A 22,212-nucleotide genomic window follows, 5' to 3' on the forward strand; every position below is an offset into this window, starting at 1 on the left:
TACAGTAACTACTGTACAGTGTATGTACTCACCCAGAACAGGCAGTCTCTCTGTTTTAAAAAAAAGTCAAAAATAAAAAAATATAAAAATAAAATAAAAGTAAAAAAAAATACAGTCCGTACAGTACATACCAGGCAGTACTGTACAGTACCAGGCAATACCAGGCAGTACCAGGCAGTCTGAAGACTCTCTCCCTATCCACTCTCTAACCACTGGGATGAGTGAGGGAGCAGACAAACAGCCTCTTCGCTGGCCAACGGTCAACTGAAAGTTCAAATTTCGTGCTTTCCCCACCTCCTCCATGTTTTTTTTCCTTGTAACTCGAAGCTCCGGCTGCAAGTCGAAGCAATATTTTGCCTCCGGAGCTTTTCATATCTCATTTTTTTTGCATCTAGAGATGTTCATAAGTCGAGGCACCATACTTTCCTCCCATACTGATGTTTTTAGCTCCTCCCCTTCTCCTCCCTCTCCTTCTACCAGACAGATCTCTATCTTCCCTTTCTCCTCTCCTTTGGTGTCTCTATGGGTGAGGATGGCTCACTTTCCTCCTTTCCTTCACAAACTGGTACAACACCTTATTTATAGTAGTCTCATGTCTGTGTATTTCTAAAAAGAGCATTTCCAGCCAAGGTGCTAGCTTCTTCTAGAAGTTATTTATTTATTTTAATACATTTTATTTTATTTTATTGAACACTGAAATGTCTAATACAAAGTAACTCACAGATTTTAATATCAAGAACAAAACATTGGCTGCTCTCAGGGCCAACTCATTTCCAAAGAGAGAAGACAAGTTTTATGAAATTAGAAGTTCAAGAACAAAGACAATTCTCGGGGGGGGGGGGAGCAGGGTGGGACAGAATATACTCCTTATCTGCTCCGGAGATTAGGAGAATGAGAGTTATGGTAATGCTTCTATGAAGCAGGGAGAAACAAGAAATCTGACGATATTCATAATACTTCTAATGCTCCACACAACATCCAGGAAACCTCTTGCCAGCTTCCCTGTACTTCTTAAGTCTGAGTGGTATCAGAAATAGTCCTGCTTTTCTTATCAAGGAAGGGCATCCATTTTCTTTGAGTGATAGTTTAGATAGGGGCAGGCAATCAATCAATCATAACTGTCACTGTGAATATAATGTATTTGTGAGCTATTTGACAATAATGCTGAATAAGGTAATAGCACCAGCAACTACAAGCCTACAAGCCCACGGCAACAACACACAAGCAGCAGCAGCAAATCTCCCAAGCCTGCTGGAATAAAATCACTTTTTGCTGCCCTTCTTAAAATGACAGAAATACCAGAAGTGCTGCATAATATGCCCATTCTAACTATCTGTGGACCTAAACTGCAGCTTATTCACCAAAACGATGTCTACTAGACACGACAAGAGCTTTTTGGGGAAGGCTTGGGTAAATATGCTAAGTACTGGCAATGTAATATACTTGGCACATCTCAAAACTAGGGAAGTCGGCAAGTCTCTGGGGGGTCACAGTCCCAAGTTCGAGTCTTTGGTACCAAGTCCCATGTCTGAGTCAGAGTCATTGGTCCCAAGCCCCAAGTTTAAGTCCCTATTAAAAACAAGCTTTTTTCCCCTGGAAAAAAGGGAGGGGTGGATGAGTTCTGATTAGCAAGTCAAGTCCAAGTTATTGAAGAAGAAGAAAAAAATCATGAGTCAAGTATGAGTCAAGTTGCCAGTGTGACTTAAGTCTAACTTGACCATGAGTTGTAAGACATGAGCCCCCATCCCTGTCTCAAACATATACCCTGTTACATCCAGGCCTAGATTATTCTGAGGGGCAGTTATACACATTAACATTGTAATGGAACAATTTCTACATCTGGTAGATTTAGCACATTTTGTTAAATTTTTTGTCCGTTTGATAGAAGGTAGCCAACAATCAAAGGAAATGAAGTTCTCCATGCTCTTATAGCGGCTGAACAACTCATGCTATAATTCTGGAAAGACAGAAAGCCACCTTCTACTACTCAATCAGTAGAGGACCACATTGCTCTTTTGATACCTGATCGTGTGACATATTGGTGGCAACTGAGTATGGATACTAAACTGGACATGTGGTCACCTTCACTGAAGTTTATGCTGTTTTAAAAAAAATCCTCACCCTCTCCTTTCTGGTAGTTGTCATTACTACTGCATTGTTCTTTTTCTTTGTTACTTTGCTTTTGCTTTATTTCTTTATACAATTTTTGCACAACAGCAATGAACTTAATTGTATTTTATTTCTTATAGAAAAAGATAAACAGACTCTTGCCATAGCAGATCTGGAGACCACATGACTTTCCATATAGTGCTGGACTGCAACTCCATCAATCCTAATCAGTATGGGCAAGGATGCGAAATAATGGGAGTAGCAGTTTAGCAATATCTGGAGCACTGTACATTGCCCACTCCTGCACTAAAATCTGCAAAACAGTACAAAATCTGATGATAGACAAGGGTCAACAATTGTGTTGCTTAACAAATAAAACCAGTAAGCTTAATAAACAACCATATCCCAACAATAAAAGCAGTAATTACAGAGAATATGGTATCAACTTATTTTTAATGGGTCACCATCACAGATGATATAACTATAAAAGAACACCACACATGCTTCTCATAGAAATCACACATCGGCCTCAATTCCTGGAGAGCAAATTAGACCATTCCCACCTCTTTTTCCTAGTCAAGATAAACCTGAAAAGTTGAACTAAAATATTTCCTTTTTTAAGGTGGGGTTTACAGCCATTTATTATGGGTTACTTAATGTAAAGATCAATAATAGTTGCCAAGGTTCCTTGAAACATGGGTGGCACTATCAGCAGCATTTTTACAATTTATGATTGTTTTTGTCTTTTGGTAACCAACTGCTTGAACTGGCAAGTTACACTGATTAAGAAATATCATCTAATTTGGTCAAATTCATGTGGAGTTAAAGCTGGTCAGCAGAGAGTGCTTGCAGGATTTTGACTGGTATGTATAAACTAAACATTGGCAAAAACTGAAGGCAAAAAAAGCAAGGCATGTTGCTTATATATTGCTTCATAACACTTAAAGCACCCTCTGGGAGGTTTACAAGTTAATTATGCAGACTATACATTGTCCCCCCGCCCCCCACCCAGGAACCTGGGTACTCATTTTACTGACCTTGGAAGGATGGAAGGCTGAGTCAAGCATCAGCCTGTTATCTGGGATTGAACCCCAAGTTGTGAGCACAGTTTTGGCTGCAGTACAGCAGTTTAACCACTGTGCCACATGGCTCTTCATTTGGTAAATGGATCAGCAAATAAAATTAAAAACAGAGGGCAATCCCTGGTCCGATAGTTTGATCTCTTTGAAACAAAAGGGAGGTATAAAAGCTGCATACTTTGCTTTGGAAGTGTAAAAAAATGCAGGAACTTATTATCATATGTGGTGGACATGCGAAAAGGTCAAAAATTATTGGACACAGGTATGGGACTTAGCAAAAGAAATTACCCAGCAGAAAATAGATGTAAAACCTGAAATGGCATTACTGAATGTCATATCAGGAACTAATGATAATAAATTGAAGCGTTGTCTTATGTATATACTCACAGCAGCCAGACTACTCTGGGCCCCAAAATGGAAAATCGAAGAGACCCCAACGATGGAAGAGTTGTTAAAGAAGTTATGGGATACAGCAGAACTGGACACTCTATCAGAAGTACTACAGGAACAACCAAGAGACTATGTAAAACAAAGCTGGGAACTAATATACTCTTGGGCTCAGAAGAAGACAGGAGTGTAGGGCAAAGTTTATGATGTATGTATATCTACTCAGTATATACTGGAAATGAAATTGGGGGAGCAGAGGGGTTAACGAGGCTGGAATCTCTGACTCCAAAGGGGGAAGGGGATAGTTTAATTTGAGGAGTTAGTTTTTTCTTTTTTCTTTTTCCCTTATTTTTTTTCCTTCTCTTTTTCTGTGAAAATAAAAATTAAAATTAAAAAAAAGAAATGTGCAAAACCTCAAAAAAAAAGCTGCATACTTTGCTTTTTTGTATTTGCTTTTGGAAACTGAATGCAAAACTGATTATCTTGCCATTCAAATTGTGCACCATGAAAGACTGGCTGTTTATGTAAGTTACACTACATTAAGTGTTCCCGTTTTGTGTGATTATTCTACTTTTTGTAGTACTAAGGAGGGGGCACTTGGTATTCCATTCCCAAATAATTACTTCTCTGGCTCCTGAAATAGCAGAAAGCATTGGCCATGTACCTATTTGCAGCTAAAAACATTAGGAAGTGTAACTCTGCTTCCTAATGCAACAGAGCATGGACAGAGTTCCTACTCCAGTCCTCTGAAGATGCCGGCCACAGAGACTGGCGAAATATCAGGAAGAACAACCTTCAGAACACGTCCAAAGAACCCAAAAAACCCACAATAACCATCGGATCCCGGCTGTGAAAGCCTTCAAGAATACATTAACTCTGCATTGTTTCTACTGTGCCACAGAATTTCAGGATACATGGAAGCCCAACAATATGTAACTGGGGATTAAAAAGAGAATAACACAAGCCATAAAGCCCAAACTAAGAAATTAACTATTATCTGCAACCAATTACTAATACACTGATTCTTTCAATATTTTCTACTGTGAACACATTATATATCTTCAAATATCTAACTATACAATGTGGAGAGTAAATAATGATAGACATGTACTTGGAAGTATGTAGTTTCTTCCTGAAAGGCAGTAAATTCCTGCATTGCTAACAGCTCCTTTGAGCACAAACACATTCATCAGGAGCCAAGCTGTATTACAACTTGCAAAGGGGCTGAATACAAATGCCCATTCTATCGGAGCACACTTCACACTAGTAAGGGTGGGATAATTCATAAAGACAACCAGGGAAGATAGAGTTTTGCACTTTCCCTGTGAGCTATAAATAGCTGCAGCATTTTCAAGACAGCTCTTCTCCAGTGCACTAAGTGTTCTACATACTTTATATTTCATTACAGATACAGAGCAGCAGTGTCCAAGTTGTTAAATAATAATGTTCAACCCTTACCAAGTTTTCCTGGTTTCTGGCAGCTATTTTCTGATCCTCTTCTCCTCCATTTTTCATGTATTTGACTTCTTCCACAGGTTTGATCCTATACTCATCTGAGGATCAAGACAGAAACAAAACGCACGTAAGAACAATTAGAAAACTTGGTGAAGCCAGCAAATGAAAATGCAGATGGGTGAAGAACTGGGGAGGCCAAACCAATGAGCATTTCGTAATGCAAAGCAGCTGTTTAGACATTCTTCTCCTGTGCTGTCCCAAAGGGCTAGAATCCAGTCTTGGGGAAAAAGCACATGACTTTTAAGTGCACCAGTATGTTAAGAGCACTTTCAGATATCACCAAGGACTGCATCTTAGATTACAAATGAATAGGTACATTTTATGGAACTAAACTGGGCAACCACTGAAATATCTGCAACACGCAAAAATAATGTATGCCATGGAAATGTAGCTTCAAAAAGCTAGACCAATTGTAGCTCGCTAGCTAATACAGGTCTCCATGGGAGATGCTCTCACCAATCTGTAACCGGTTAGAGAGCAGGCAGTTAAGAAGGCTAGGGCAATGCACTACAAACCTGCAAAACAAAACAAAACGAAGTAGTCCCAGTGATTCTGCTTCCCTCTCAGGCCAAGGGAACTTTAAGCCTGGGCAAAGCTTTCAAAGCACCTGAAAAAGCAAGGTCTGCCAACCTAGTTTGAGCAGTGTGGCTTAAGAGGCTTGCAGAAGCCAAAATCAAAACAGTCGGTGAGGAAAAATCCCATGAGGCCAGGCCTACCTGGCAGACGACCTTTGCCTAACTGGTCTCCAACCCAGCTAGGCGCATGATGTAGGACAAAGAAGAAAGACATGGAAAGAAAAGAGGCAGGGAAACCACAGAAAATCTCCACTCTTTTTTAGAACAGTGAGAACTATTCAGTTGTTGCCTGGCGGGCACTATCTGAAAAATTCCAGATAATTTTTTTTCTCTAGAAAAGAACTTGATTGTTGGCCACTGGGAAGGGTGTCCCCAAGGTTCTGAGAAGCTTTTGAGGAATATGCAAGAGTACAAGCCTCACATGGGAAGGAAGACTCTGGATTCCTGATGCTTTTTAGTTTGTTCATAAATAATCTGGAGAGGGAGGGGTCAGGAAGGCAGTCATGTCTACTGATGACATCTTGTTTTTCAGAGAAGCAAAACCAAAATACTTCCTAAAAGTATGACAACACAGGTGTGCACTGCATACACATTAATGGGCTGTCCTGAAGCTCATTTCCACATGGGCAGTAGTGATGATGTAGTCAGCAGTGGCTAATCACTCCTCATTTAGAGCCTCTCTTGGAGATTTTGGGGTGCATGTGACTTCATAGCATTGTTCCTTTAATCAGCCATGATTTGCAGCTGCTGATATCATCCCTATTGCACATGCACAACTGCTCAACAGGATTTCAGCCGCAGCATTATGCACAGAATAAGCCCGAATATCTTTAGCCCCATTCAAACATTACTTTAGTTCTCTCCAATGTGCAAGCAGCAAAGAACCTCTCTTCTGCACTCAGAGATGGATGTGTCTGCCAAGCTGAGGTTCTGGCTCATGTGTAAGCTCTCCTCACAAGCAGGAATCTCAGTTTTCTAAGAGATTTTGGAGAAAGCAAAAGAGGAGTTTGGCTTAATGTTCCCCTGCTTGGAAGTCTGAAATAACTGGGCAGGCAGCATCTGGACTGAGCTATGATACAGTTATGACATGGGCTTGGAATCCAAAACTAGGCTGCATTAACAAAATTAATAAAATTCATCTGGTTATCCAAGTATACAAACTGTGTGCTCGTGTAAGACCTGTTGTCCAGGATCCTTATTCTGGGTCTTAGGAGCAAAGTTTAGATGTTCCTAGTGCACTTCTTTACTACCATGCAAAACAAACAAACAAACAAACCTAACAAAAAACAGCACACATGTGATATAGTTAAAATCTCTCCAAGCTGATTCCAGAATTGGATGTGTGATTAAAAATTTGAGAGTAGTCACTAGGGATGGGCAAGAATTTCATTCCAATTTCTTTTTGTGTCAGAATTCAACAGAATTTGAAAACACCTAACACAAAAGAAAAAAAAGTTGACATACCGAAGGGATGCGTAAGAATTTCACTTCAGTACATTTTTAATATGAATTTACCAACATATGCCAAGTTTGAGGAACAGAAACTTGATTTGCCCATCATTAGCGGCCACTAAGGATTCTTCTTTAGGCATTTGCTATTGTGTTTGACTAACAGAAAATACAGTGAACATAACAGATACAATTGTGTAACTGCATCAGATGAATAACATAGTTTGAAACAGATAATTGTGTATTGCAAAGCTTGGAGAGATTCGAGGGACAAAAGGCCAAGGCATTATTCAGGACAGATGTCATTTTTTCTCTGTGCAGCTGATACATTTTTTGGAGAACAATATATGATGGTAGGGAGACAGATCAAGATCATGGCATTAAAGGAAGGTTGGCTTTGATCCTCTGCCGTGGGAAGTGCCTTCCATTTGAACAGGAAGTACGGGAGAGATGTCTAATCAATCCTATGTTGACCATAAAGGCTCAACAGTTTCTTCCTCCATGCCACACTCCCAATGGGTGATATATACAGTACTCTATGCGTACTCTGTTTTTAAGCTATACAAGAGCAAACTACTGTATGTGTCAAACATCATGCATAGTCTGGCCAATCAAAGTGAGTACTAACATGCTTTCAAATTTGGCCATACAACCACTATTATACAAACTATTCAGCATTTATTTAGTTTTTCAAAACTGAATGCATGCCTTTCCACTAAATTGATGCCCCCAACAGGTAACAGCTTTGCTGACAAAGTGAGATGGACTTATTTAGTACTGAGCAGAAAGTCAAGATAATCTTTTATACTTTTCACTGCTACTTGCAAGATTTTCCTGTTATGAGTGGGTTGTAAATACTAATTTTACAAGACATTAAAAAATCGCCTTAAACATGGGTAACACTGGATACAACTAATAAGGGGCTGAAAGAGGGAAATCTACACACCGGAAGAGAGAAGCCATTGTTTCCTTAACAAACATTATGTTAAGAATGCATTCCCTTCTTCTGTTTCCCAAACATTAATGTCAAATGCTCTTTCATAAGTCCAGGAGTCTTCTGCTGAACCACAAAGATTTTTCTTTTGTCATGCTATCGGAAAAGAAGTTTAAAATGTGTGTTGCCAAAATGAAAAATCACTTGCTAGAGGTAGTTTAAAACACTTGAAATTCTTCAATCTTTTGCTCAGAAAACAGAAGTGTCTTCTAGGTATTTTGACTGCCAGTGTTAAGAGAAACATGTGACTAATTATGACCCTCGAGCAGTGTAAGATGAATCATAGCAAGGATAAAGAATCTTTCTTGGAACTGATCCAGTGCTCTTTGGATTGAAGAATTGAGCTTTATGAGTTCAATAGCCACTTCTATAGCTCAAATCCAGACACCTGCAATCGATGGCTACTCTGATAATTCAACCGAGTGTCAAAAGAACAAAGGATCTCTGTGTGTTTTTCTGTTTTTTCTTGGTAGGCCTGCATGGAAACATATGAGTTCACTAAAAGATTGTCATTATTAAACAAATCCAATGTTAAGTAGTCACAGGACCACGTTTTCAATATAATGCAGTGTTCCTACCAATTCAGCAATTGGTAACATGGTGTACTTTCACAAAGTGCTAACAGCTCCTTTACAACTGTATTGCATTGTTACCGGGGGGGGGGAGGGGAGAGAATAGGTAGCAGTAGCTGCATATAGCATGTAATGCATATATGTCAGAAAATAGATGTTCCAACTTCGTGTCACATAAACATATTTCACATCTTTCACTTAACAAGCAATGTGTCAAAATTTGAGTTTAAATAGAGAACTGCCTCAATGGAGAATCTACTTCGGTATTTTACTTTCAACATTGGTCAGCCAAATGCTTTTGGAAGCTCAGAACCTAAATTTGATTTTCATAATTACCATTTGAGGGGCAAACCAGATGTATCAGTGTCAACATAATCCATGTCTTAAAGCACAGATCAATTTTTTAAAATCAAAAACTGGATTTTTAAAATTGAATTTTTAAAATCTAATTATTTTTATTGATATATTGTTTAAGGAAACACTACATAATAATTTTAATTTAAAATGGGTCATAGCTTTAAGCTGTCATTACGATATAAGGATAATCAATTCTTATTCTATATTATTATATACTGACTGAAATCGAGTTCAAGCATAAAGTAACGCATGCAGATGTATGCTGGGTCATATGTCCAGGAAGCCAGCATTGTGCAAATGAATGCACAGTTCTCACTGCAATAGATTGTGTAGTTCATGTCAGGATTGTTGTACAACATGCCTATGGAAGAGTTTGTGAATACTGTATTACTTCCACCCCGCCATGATTTCTTCTACTGCTTCCACAGCTTCGTATTGTTATGCAAATTTCAGTCAATGTATTCATGCAGGCTAGTATCCTACTGTAGAACTGCAGAAAGAAAGGTCAATTGTGTAAGTATTCTGTCTGGTCTGGCAAGTTTCCTGCTATCCATCAGGAGAAAGGAAAGGTATGAAATGGGAAGCCTGCTACTGCAGGGAGTAAGGCTTACACGGATGCCTTTCTGCTTCATACTTCAGCAATAGGACACTGGCCAAAACAGATAGCATTGAGCAGTTCTTAGATTCAAGGTTCAGCTGTATGGGTTTCCATAAGCTAAATAAGATTATTTCTGTCTCTCTTGTCTAGAAGACACTGTCAGAAAAAAAAAACTACTGTTCTCAGACAGCAGTGTAAGATGAGAAATAACCATTGGTTAGCCTTATTTTCCAACCCTGCAGCTATTTCTGGACCTTTTTCTCTCTCAACATGATACAGTATTTGAAATTCTTGGAAACCCTATTAAAATCCTCAGGTATGCAACGTTCCCTCTAAGTTGTGCAGCTGTGCAGCATTGCATTTGTGCCACGCACCTGCTCATTTGTTCCGGCCATGGCCGGAACTTGGTGCACATGGGGTGAGGTTTCCGCTCAGAGCTGGTGGAAAATCAGAGGGAACATTGCGGGTATGCCTTCAATAATTTTCATGGAGTGATGCGGGTCCTTTTAGAGTGGCAACCTTAGTTACTGGTCCTCTAAAACTTTGTGTAGAAGCAGACAAGCCCTTATTTCTCTCTGGAAGTACATGCTTTCAGACGCTGACAGTCAATGAACACAGTATTACTGAAGGTGGAGTCAATATGGGCAAGAAAACTGCAAAAAGTATGTGTTGTGAACAAGTACATCATGGAAAAGTTCTGCTGAATTCCTTTCCCAGCCGATACTTCTGTCACAGAACTGAAATTCCCATCTCTGAGATTTCATAGAGTTGTTAAAGCAAGCCATTTCACGTATACCATATTTACACAGGACAACTTTCTGATGAAATATGTACAGTATTTATGGTTGTTGTAGGTTCTGAAATATGTATCTGCAACCTCCTTTCATGGCATTAAGTACACAACATAATTTTTAAAAAATCTCTTATTTTTGTTCACTAGCAAGTCCAGTAATTCTCACACTTGACTCCTGTTCAAGTAGTAAGCAACTGATCCTGAGGGTAAGATTCTTTGCATTAAGATATCAGTTTATATCATATAGGGCTTTAGGTGGCAGATTTCTTGAATTTTTAGACAGACAACTATATCTGTGCAGTAAATCATTATTTCTTGCATTTCTCCTTTTATTTAGGAGTTAACGGTTCCTTGAATTAAATGCAGGGGTTAAGAATGAAATAAAGGAAATCGACTGTCTTGCTGAATTTGCTGTCAAAATTAGGATACATGAAACTGAAGATTGATCAAATGATTAGTGATTCTACAAACCTATTATTTAATCAAACATATGATAACTGAGGGATGTGCTGCTATTTTTTCATATTCCAGGATTTGGAAATGATTTTATATAAATGCCTATTATTACGCAGTTGAAATAATTACTAAATTAAGGCTGGGACTGTAGTAAAACAGTGTCAAACAAGGACAATTTACTGTCTATTATTTTGAAAAATCTGACTATAGTAAAATATTCCCTGGAGTCATTAATATCTCAGTGTAGGTGGTATAGGACACTGGTTCTTAACCTTGGGTTACTCAGGAGTTTTGAACTGCAACTCCCAGAAGCCTTCACCACCAACTGTGCTGGCTGGGGCTTCTGGGAGTTGCAGTTCAAAAACATCCGAGTAACAAAGGTTAAGAACCACTGGTATAGGGGATGTGGTGGCGCTGCGGGCTAAACCGCAGAAGCCTGTGCTGCAGGGTCAGAAGACCAAGCAGTCGTAAGATCGAATCCACGCGACAGAGTGAGCTCCTGTCGCTTGTCCCAGCTCCCGCCAACCTAGCGGTTCGAAAGCATGCAAATGCAAGTAGATAAATAGGGACCACTTCGGTGGGAAGGTAACAGCGTTCCGTGTCTACGTCGCACTGGCCATGTGACCACGGAAGATTGTCTTTGGACAAACGCTGGCTCTATGGCTTGGAAACGGGGATGAGCACCACCCCCTAGAGTCGAACACAACTGGACAAAAATTGTCAAGGGGAACCTTTACCTATAGGTGGTATCCTTTCTGTTATTCTGATTTCTACATATCCTGATTTCTATTGTTATTCTTACAATAGCAAGATCAGGAGAGAGGATTTCTTGTTACTTTGTTTTATAGCTGATCATTATTACGTGTGCTTTCTACCATTTTAAAATGAGATTCATCAATAGATGATCTTTGGAGATCCAGGCCTTCTCCACATTATATACACTTGTATCTGTTTTATTTAAAAATTGTAAAGATTTAATCAAACTAATCATCTTTGACAAGAAGGTGGAGGCTCAAAAATACTTTCATATTTTAACCCTCAAGTTCCAGGATAAAAAAACAACTTGAATTAAGTATGCATTACAGTATTTCCTGACCCTAATGAAAATTCCTGGGCATGTTCCCATTTTTGCCAATCTAGAGAACAGGATTCAAATCACCATTTGGCCATGGAAACTAACTGGGGGAGCTGTTAAAACCACTCCTTAGATATCTCACTTACACTGAAAGCCCTATTAGGATCACCATAGGGTGGTTCCAACTTTTACACACATACACACATGTATATACACATACATGGCAAGAGGTTGGAATTCAGGTAATTTACAACTGTTGAGGTGATAAATATCTAAGCCTAGTTCTGAATTCTATAATAAAACATATATCTGGGGGGACTAAAATCTCTCATTTTGGTACTTGAGAGGTGAACTATTTCCATACCTGAAGTATTCTATGCAAGGTTATTAGATGACTTCTGGACTTGAAAAATCCCCCTTGCTCAGATTAAATAAATTACATTTCTGGAAATGTTCTGGCTCCATTCTACAACAGCTTGGAATGCAATTTCCTTAATCACTTTCCCATTAAATATGTAAATTTATTTCCCATATTTTCATTCAACTCAAGGAGCATAAAATATATAGAACACAATTTTTAACATATAACGAATTAGTCACAGGCAGTCACTTGCGGGATCAGGTCAAGAATATTTCCAACAATGGTCAGCTTCCAGAGACTCACAGGAAGATTATAATATAGAGTGACATGCAGAAATTCTAACCTGGACAATCCCTAGCTAAATTCTGTAGTAAACTCTACAAGCAGCTTTGCATAACTTCCTCTTTTTTCCCCCTGCTAGGCCAGATCTAATAATTTGAAAGCATTTGAGAATTTCTCCATGCTTGTAAATAGTGGCAACTGAAATTGTAACAAAGGCAGAGAAATTCTACTTGCAATGGCATCACATCCTACAGTTCTTTCAAAACATATTACTGCTGGCTGGAATAGGAGCACAAGGATTGTTTTATTTGGCAACTATCACAGGCTATTCATCACATTGATTCTGCCTTAGACAGGCAATTCACCCTAAACTTGGCACCCACCTTATGTAAACAGTAACACTGGCCTCCTAAAAAGTCAGATGCAGGAATAACTAGCATCACCAATGCAAAACTGTATTGTGGGGATGTAAAACTGACAGCTGCAAAAGCAAAAATATGAATGCTACAGATGCCACAACTGGATTACAAGGAGTGAAGAATAAAGAATGGGGTCAACAGGAGAAGTACACACCTGCTTTCTGCATTTATAGAAGCCTAGATCTTCATGTCAACTAATAAAGGCAGTCAGAGGAAAGTCATAGTACAAATATCACTTTGTCTGAAGGATATCTAGGTTGATTTCCAGATTCTCCATGCTCTGAATATCAGTTCCTTAGTCCACAATTTGCAATAAGCTTATGACAGGATGGATAAAAATCTGTGATTTTTAAAAAATCAAACTGTTTGATGATTAAAATTTACTTGACCAATGATTTAAATTTTAAATATCAATTTTTATTAAAACAGTTTAAAAAATCTGATTCTTTTATTTTAATCATGATTTAAATCAATTTGATGCAAATCAAATCCACCCTGTTATATGATAATACAGACATATATCAGCTGCAGTTCTACAGGATTGCATCAGAGGAACAAGCAGAAATCCTCAGGGATGGGATTTCCAGGTATTTTGAACTACAAATCCCTTAATTCTCCATTTTTGAATTTCTACCTGGCAGACACCTTACAAACATCTAAATGTGGCTCACTTGGGAGAAAGGCCCCAACTAGAAGGCTTTGAGGCTTAGCTCGTCCTAATTTTCAACAGCTTCCTGTTCAGAAATGAAGCCCCAAGCTAGCCCTGGGGCAGGAACAGGAACCTTAGCTAAGCCTCAAAGCCTTCCAGTTGAGGCCTTTCTCCCAAGTGACCCACATTTAGATGTTTGAAAGGTGTCCATCTGTCAGGCAGGACTTCAAGAATGGAGAATTACAGGAGTTGTAGGCCCTAAAATCGCAAGATCCCATCCCTAGATATCCCCCTCTGAAGTCTTCAATGAAGCCTTGACCTACTGGGTACCTTCCTCCAGGCTCATGCAGAGCTTCTGTCATGGCTACTCCCTCACATATTGGACATCTGATCAGGGAGGCAGAAGCGCGATTGTGTTTAATGTTGGTGGGCAGGAAGGGAGGGGATATGAACCATCAAGATTCATAGCTCCTTTGTAGCCCCAACCATGTACCCCAAAGAGATTAATTTTAACCATCTCCAAGGCTGTTCTCCATCAATTCCCTGCCACTGCTGGAAGAAATGTTGCTGTACTTTGTTTTGTTTAGTCTAAAGGGGGGGGAGGCAAACAAGACAGCTGTTCCCTCAATTCTATTGTGGAGAAAGAGGCCAACAAGGCTTTGGAAACATTGGAAGCGCTGATATTACAGTATTCCCTATTTTGGATCTCCTCTACTTCAGGTCTGCACTCTTAGCCATAATGTCTGAGGCACCTTGCGTTACTTCCAAACGCTAAATAAATTCATATTATTGTTTATTAATATTTATGTGGTAAATAAGCAACTCCTTTTAAAAGGAGCATTTTTAGGATACAATTTTCTTTTAAAAGACAATTCACAGGCAAAACACAGGGCATAGTAAAATATTTTACATAAAAGCAGAAGACACCAAGAATAATCTTTAAATCAAGAAGTATTTTGTCACTGCTACAAAATAAAACAGACTGAAACAGAAACAGTGGATATAAGAACAGATCATCAATAAAGAGGCAAGAAAATGCCAGACATATTATGACTGCACACATAATGTACCCTTCCACAGTCTTCTAATGGATATAATAGCCTTTAAAGCAGACAGTGGTTAAGCAAGTAAAGGTTGGCCAAAAAAGAGAAAAAAATCAACAACATTACACAAAGGGACCTACGTATATATATGTTCTAGAGAAATTTTGAAGCAACAACAGTAATAAAGGTAAATAAAGATTTCCATTTGAAAACAGATAACTCTACCACCCAGAGGTACCATGGCAACATAATGAAGAAGCACAGCATTCATTAATAACAGTCTCAGTGATGAATGAGCACATCAGCATGTACTACTGGAACAATTACAAAGGAAGGAGAAAAGGCAGAGGAAGCAGTGTGAAGAAGTTTCAGCACTATGTGCATTCCAAGAGAGACGCATTACAGAAAAGACAATGGAAACCCTGACCACAACTTAAGAACCCAAACAAATGCATCTGGAAATAATAAAATTTTCACAGACACAGAGCTGATTAACTGACTGATCAGACATTGCACACAAAAAGCCTAATATTTAAAGAACTAGACTAATTAATAATTAATTATTATTATTTAACTAATAATTCTCCCAACTGCAAATGGTTCTACTGTAAAAGATTTTAGTCCAGCCTTCCCCATTCTAGGGAGCTGCAGATGTTCTGGACTCTCACACTCCCTTAACATTGCCCATGTTACCAAGGGTTGAAGGTAACTGCAGTGCAAAACATCAAGTCAGGGAAAACTAGCTCAGTTCCTCTCAGGAGCTCTGTACAGCACCACGTAGGTTTCTTGCAGCAACATGGACGCCATAGCAACCCCAGTTCTTCAATGTATTACGGCTTCCATGGGGGTTTTTTACAAAGCTCCTGCCCAAAATTTACTGAGCAATGTTTTCATTCAAGGGAGAGAAGAAAGAGTTAATTTTGTGGGCTAGTAACTAGCTAAAGAACAGAGATGGGGGTGGGGGAAGAATTTCTGCATATAATGTAAACACTGGGTCTCCCTAATATCTGCACTGGACCAGTGATTTTTAATTCATTTGTAAATGAATTGAACAGTAAGATAGTCAAGCTGGCCAATAACAGCTATTAAGAAATGTAAAAACAAGAAGTTAGCAAAATGTTCAAAAAAATCTCCAAATTGGATGACTAGAAATTAAAATACTGTACCAAATGCAGCTACCATATTCAACATAAAGAGATGAACATGGTAACAAAACAATCCTAACTACAAATATATGCTGACGGGGTCTGAGCTGCCAGGAACTAACACATAAAAGGAACTTTCAATTGTGACGACACCCATATGCTGACCAAAATCCTACTGCCATTTTACACTTGCCAACTTATACGTGAGTAGGGGAAATCATCAAGTCTTGGTGGCAAACTGCAGCTCATTAACAAAGTGCTGGTTGCTTTCCTGGGTGTACACCTGATCAAGAGTACAGTTGTAATCAAAATTATTCAACCCCCTTTGCAACTCAAGTCTATTGTCAAAATGTACAGACTTTCAGCTGTTTGCAATGAAGAAATCAAACAAAAGCAATTGAAATAGCTCAGCACAACAAATGCTTCAAGTGGTTTCCCCAAATTCAACTGAAAATGCAACTTTTAATGAATTATGCACTCTCATATCAATAAACCTGATTTGCAATAGGGGTTGAATAATTTTGACTACAACTGTAAATCAGCAATAGGATTCTGGCCACTACCTCTAATATATGAAGCAGTACTGTATATCCCTCAGTATCAGTTGCTGAGGAACACAAACGGGAAGATGATATTGTGATCTTGTTCTGCTTATGGGTTTTACACCGACATCTGGTGGGGAACTGTAGGCAAAGAGCAGTGAATTAGGTAGGACTTAGGTTCTGATCCCATTATGATCCAGCAGACCTATTCCTATGAAGCAGGCCAGTTTTATAAGCCAAGAAGTTGGATGGTTTTAATAAGCCACTGCTAGGTCTATTTACTGGTTAAAAACAAAGGGGGAAAAACTTCTCATCCCCTCAGTCATACAAGATAAAATAAACTTAGCTCTGAGCATGCGCATATATTGATAAATCCTAATTTATCATTACATCTGAAAGCAGACAATGTAAATGGGATATCAGAATTTGCAAAGCAAGAGCAACCTTGCAATATTCTAAAAAGCTGTTTCTTTTTCTGACCACAGCATTCTCTGTTGCCTCTACAATATGATAAACCCATGATCTGTTTTTTTAAAAAAAGGCAGGCTGCCAACTGCAGAAGGATGTTCTTGACACTGCAGAACATTTGACAACTGTATGATGTCTTTCAGTTCGATACACTTGAGCAGTCGGCTCCCATTAGTAAACAGTGCTACATAGGAAAAATAAGAGATTCACTGAATATATGCAGAAATTTTTAACAAATGGCAGCTGTTCTTCATTTTAAATACATTAAGAACGACCTGGGGAGTGGGGTGCGAACAGAGACATTATCAATATAAACTTCTGGGTAGCAAGCAAAGATGAACTGTTTTGGGTACATGGTTAGAATGGAAACATATTATGGTATATGTTAACAGCTCATGCTGCTTTTTATTAGTGCTAGGGGGGAATGCAACCTCAGAGGTATCTCATTATTTATTAAACACTAATAAAAGATGAGCATAAAAGCTGCCGCACACATGAAAATGTATTTTCTCTCAGACACACATCGAATAGCCAATAAGATGTGGCAAGAAATCGACTTTGCTCTCCATTTGTCGTGCACTGCAGAAGTTACTGAAAACAAGAGACCCCTATAACAGTTCTTTGCCTTAGGCAAGCCTTTTCCAGTAATTTAGGTAACCTTCATTTGCACAGTTGACTTTTCCATTCTCCTACTCAGTCCAGCAGGTGAACATCTGAGCTCAGTAGATTACAACACAACAGCAGAACTTGCACTGTCACAAGAACACAACTAAGGTCAGACAATAAGTTACTCCTTAGTTGAGGGCAGAAAATGGCCAAGTTCTACAGCTGCTCAGGCTACTCTGAAATATCCTGCCATACCAGAAGATGCCACCTTGGTTTTCATCTGATTTAATTAACTTTTGTGTTGAGCCATTCAGATGTCATAGTCCCAAAGCCTGGGATCACAAATGGATAGAGCAAGACAAAAACACTAACAGTTACTGAATAGGCCTTGACAAAAAGGCCGTAAACAAAGTACTCTAAACATCCAGGGTATGAAGCAAAGAACAGGCCCTTTCAAAATAGTTAAAGCTAAAGTATAATTCTGGATCTTTCTATAGTCATGACTCAGACCCAAATACAGTACAAGTAACAGGTACACATAAAGCATGGGAGTATCCACAATAACACACAGCTTCCTACAAGTCATTCTCCTAGTAAATCCTGTTTCACCCACTCTTCTCCCTCTCTGTCAGGCTGCAAGTGACATGGCAGGTTTTGTAAGACAGGGGTCAAAGAATGGAGGTGATCTGTACTTTCATGGTTCCTCTTGAGCTATTGCATTAATTGGTCCTGCCTATTTTATTCAGAGAATGGAAATGATTTTTAAAGGAAAGTACAGCTACCAAAAGCCCCCCTCCCTGGCATGGAATCTTGAGGGATTCTGGGAGCGGCACTCTTAAAACAGGGAAACTTTCCCAAACTCTGGCTTTACTCCAGGGTTCTTCTGGCTATCAGATTCATTTCCCTGTTTAGCAGTACATCCAAACTATTTTATATGTTGAGTAGCCATAAATCAGTGTTTTATGTTAAAACATTATCTACATTTCATTATTTCCTGTTTATCTAACACGTTTAAGGATTTTGTATTATTATTTTTATTTCTTCAGCATTTAAGTTCAATATTTGTTTATAAATTTATTGTACTTCTCATAACTACTTTCATGGTGTCCCATAGCACTCCTATGCTTCATTTATTGACCATATTTCTATCCATTCTTTTTTAGCGCATTACATCAATATACTGAAAAATACTGTATTAGAATCTATTCTCCATCTTCTAGCCTCTATATAATCTCTCTTAACTTTCATCTCCATCGTCATCAATGCATGATCTCTTATTGTTATCACATTAATATCTGTACTATTTTAGAAATTAGGATTTGATATACTTAAAAAGGAATTTTTTGGAGTATAGTAACAACTCAAAGTTTTTAGCCAGAGTATCTCAAACTAAAAGATTAAAAAATACAACTGGAGTGATTAGAGGTAAAACAGGAAAGAACTGCAGCCTGGTAAAAGAAAATTAGTAATATTACAAGAATTTTATCAAAATTTATATCAAGGACTTAATATATCAAAAGAAGATATAGAAAGTTATATTAAAGAAAATGTAAAGAGTTAACTATTAGAGAATGATAAAAGAGAATTAGAAAAAGAGATAAAGGATGAAGAGATTGCAGAGGTTATCAACAAACTAAAATATGGTAAAACTCCAGGCTTTGATGGAATGGGAGCAGAATATAATAAATAATTTAAATCAATTTCTGTTAAGTTTTATAGCAGTCAAACTGCCCTACAGTACTTCGTAGACATTTTGATCTTTCGGTCAAAAGGAGAAATACAGTTAAGATTTAGTGGTGGATTTCTGCTGACAAAATGGGAAGTTCTAGCAGAACCATGAGGAGTCAGTGCCTCCTTTTTGCCCCCCAAAACCAGCTCTGGGGGCTGAGGTGCCCATTAGAAACCCCTTTTCAGACATCATGGAGGGCTGCAGGGAGTGGAAAAGTTCAGCTGCTCTGGCAGCCCACCTCCTTTGCAACACTGAATTTCCAAACTTCACATCTGCCATTCTCTGAAACAGAAGTAAAACTGTAACCTTGAGATCACGCAACTGATAAGCTTTCTGGATGCACAAACTAATTTACGTTTGCATCACTGAGTAATCATAAAAGACAGTTAGTCTATTCACTGGAAAAGTCCTAGCAGTTTGGTTGCAGCAAATAAACAAAAGCAGATCCTGATGCGATCCAGACTCCCCAGCTCTGCCTTATAAAGGATGAAGAGGTGTGAAAGACCAACGTTTGGCTGAATCAGATAATACCTTCTAATTGACAAATGTGGGTCAGGTTTAGTGGCAGTCATGGTGGTCCCTTTGCTTAGTGGATGCTATCTGAAGTGACACAATTTACGCTATATATGGTAACAAAAGTTACCTTTTCCACTTCAGCAGTATGCATCACACTGCCTAACTACTACTGGTGTTTCCTGTGTGTGTTCACATACAAGAATAGTTTTAAACTCTGTCCAAACAAACCTCCCATTGTCACAAAAGAGAACACATACACATACACATACACACACAGACACACACACACACACACATTTAGCCACAGGATTATCTACATTAGTAGCAAGCACTGGAAAAGATAAATGTGGTATCATGTTCACAGTTCTTGAATAAGAAAATATCTCCCCTAATTAGACCAGTGGGAAATTAAATTGATAGTGAGTCTCCATAAATGGCACATTTACGGCCAGACTCCTTTATAAAAGGGCAAATTATAAATCTAAGTCAATACACACACACACAGCCCACACCAGGACAACTCCTCACACTTTACCAACCCCTGACAAGCTTTTAAGTTCCATCTGCCAGAAAGATACTCACACGCCTTGAATCTGTCAAAGCAAGAAAGAGGGAAGGACCTAAGCAACATTAGCACGGACAAAAGAAAAATGATCAGAATCTGAAACTAGTATGTATAACCTCTGGGGAACGCAAATCAACTCATAACCCTCACAAGATTTCTCACATTCCTAGAGGTTCCTACTAAAGGCAGCAGAGGACACTGTGTGAGATTGTTGCAGCGTAATCATAATCCACAGCTCTAATTGAGATTGCTGTCTGTGTAAACCTTCCAGATTCTCTGCTTGAAGGGTAAAGTCGTATCAGTCATGGCAAGCTCCTCTTGAAGATAAACCAGGTATTGTTAGATTAACTCCCGTTGGCCCTTGGGGGCCTTACATATCATGCCAACGGGAACCCTAAACTAGCTCATACTTCTCAAGATATTCATGCCCTGCTACTTCTGTTGGTAATTCTGTGCCCTAGATCCTCAACATTTTTGTTCTGGTAAAACTACTGGAGTCGTATAGGGCTATAGGAATTCAGTATCCAAGCCTTTAAAACACAGTTTTCTTGTAATAATAAATAAATGTGCATGTTTATCTCCCTCTCTCAGCCTTACACATATTCTAAGTATGATTGCAATATCTTAAAATATACAAGTTCAACTAACATGCTCCTCTGTTGCTGTTTACTTTGTATTTATTAGATAAAAAGCAAACTCTGCAATGCTCAAAATAGGAGGGTTAAGGTTAAGGTATTTGGTTAATTAATAATTATTCCTTGTTTGCAGAAAACCAGCCCTGGAACAGGGCACATATTTTCAAGCAGTCAATACAGTATGTCTTATTTCAAGGATGTCTAAAACACTGCTAGAAAGGACAAGAAAGAACAGTAGTGGTCAGGAAATTCTCAAGTGCACGTCTGGGAACAACTTTAGCATAGGCATACATATGGAAACATATGGATTATATAAATCAAGCTTTTTGTTAAGAAGCTTAGAGCAGTGTTGATTGGTTGTGAAAGCATTCTGCAATCCAAATTCCGACAAGAGTCTAACCTGCTTAAAATTAGAAACAGAACTGTTACTGGGTGCAGAGCTCTTATCAATACATCATTGACTGCTAAAGCATGCAACTGCTACACTTATCAAGGCATAAATTCTGCAGAGGCAGACAATGCAGACGACCATGCAAACTCCACAGAACTCTTCATCAAACTCCATCAGTCTCAATAGAAATTCATACCAAAGAAGAATATGCACCCAAACCGTTTTCTTCATACAGCATATTTTCCAATATTAAAAGACAGGAAGGAGGTGATTTCAACCAGGAGAATTTGTCACAAAAATGAGAAAAGCTACCCCCCCTTGAACAAATACTGAATAATGCAGAAAGCCTGTCTTTTAATCTGGCCAATCAACATAAAACAGAATTAAAACAAGCAGAGGTTTTCCATTTTAAAACTCACCATATGTTCTAATCAACAAAGCATTTCAGAGCACTGCAGTGGCTGGAAATCCTAAATTTATACATCTATTTTAAACTGAGCTGTCTTTATTTTTCTTTTCTTTTTTTTCTTTTTGATAAATGGCGGACCCCAGGTTGGGAGGGCTGTCTGCTTAAATACACACAAGACATTTGTTAGCTTATAGGATACTAAAGAAAAGAACTCTCTGTTCATTCTATAATTTCTACTCCACACTGACAAGCAAACTTAGGTACTCCCTATGCGCATATAGGTTTCTCTTGGCAAGCATTACACAGCTAATATTATGGTTGCTGTAACTGGAGAGTTATTTTACAAAGTTAGATCATTTAAAAAAAATCCTTCAAGAACACAAGGCTGCTATACTTAGAGGCAGTGGCTAAGTTATGTCGAGTGCTTCTAAAAATGCACACAAATTTAGAGAAATAACAGTTGGTGCCTTATAGAGATGCCCTCATCTCACCT

The 22,212-nt window shown here is 38.6% G+C and overlaps 1 protein-coding gene across 6 annotated transcripts in view; it reads right to left on the minus strand.

Annotated features, from left to right (window-relative positions):
* The window catches only part of C4H1orf21 (chromosome 4 C1orf21 homolog), a 185,379-nt gene that overhangs the window by 91,707 nt on the left and 71,460 nt on the right, over positions 1–22,212 (minus strand). For all 6 annotated transcript variants that reach the window (XM_020795104.3, XM_078392346.1, XM_072998129.2 and 3 more), the window contains exon 3: positions 5,034–5,128. In XM_020795104.3, coding sequence (XP_020650763.1) covers positions 5,034–5,128 — 95 coding nt within the window. The remainder of the gene's footprint in view (positions 1–5,033; positions 5,129–22,212) is intronic.

This window comes from Pogona vitticeps, chromosome 4 (genome assembly GCF_051106095.1).
Source record: "Pogona vitticeps strain Pit_001003342236 chromosome 4, PviZW2.1, whole genome shotgun sequence".
Classification (NCBI taxonomy): Eukaryota; Metazoa; Chordata; class Lepidosauria; order Squamata; family Agamidae; genus Pogona; species Pogona vitticeps.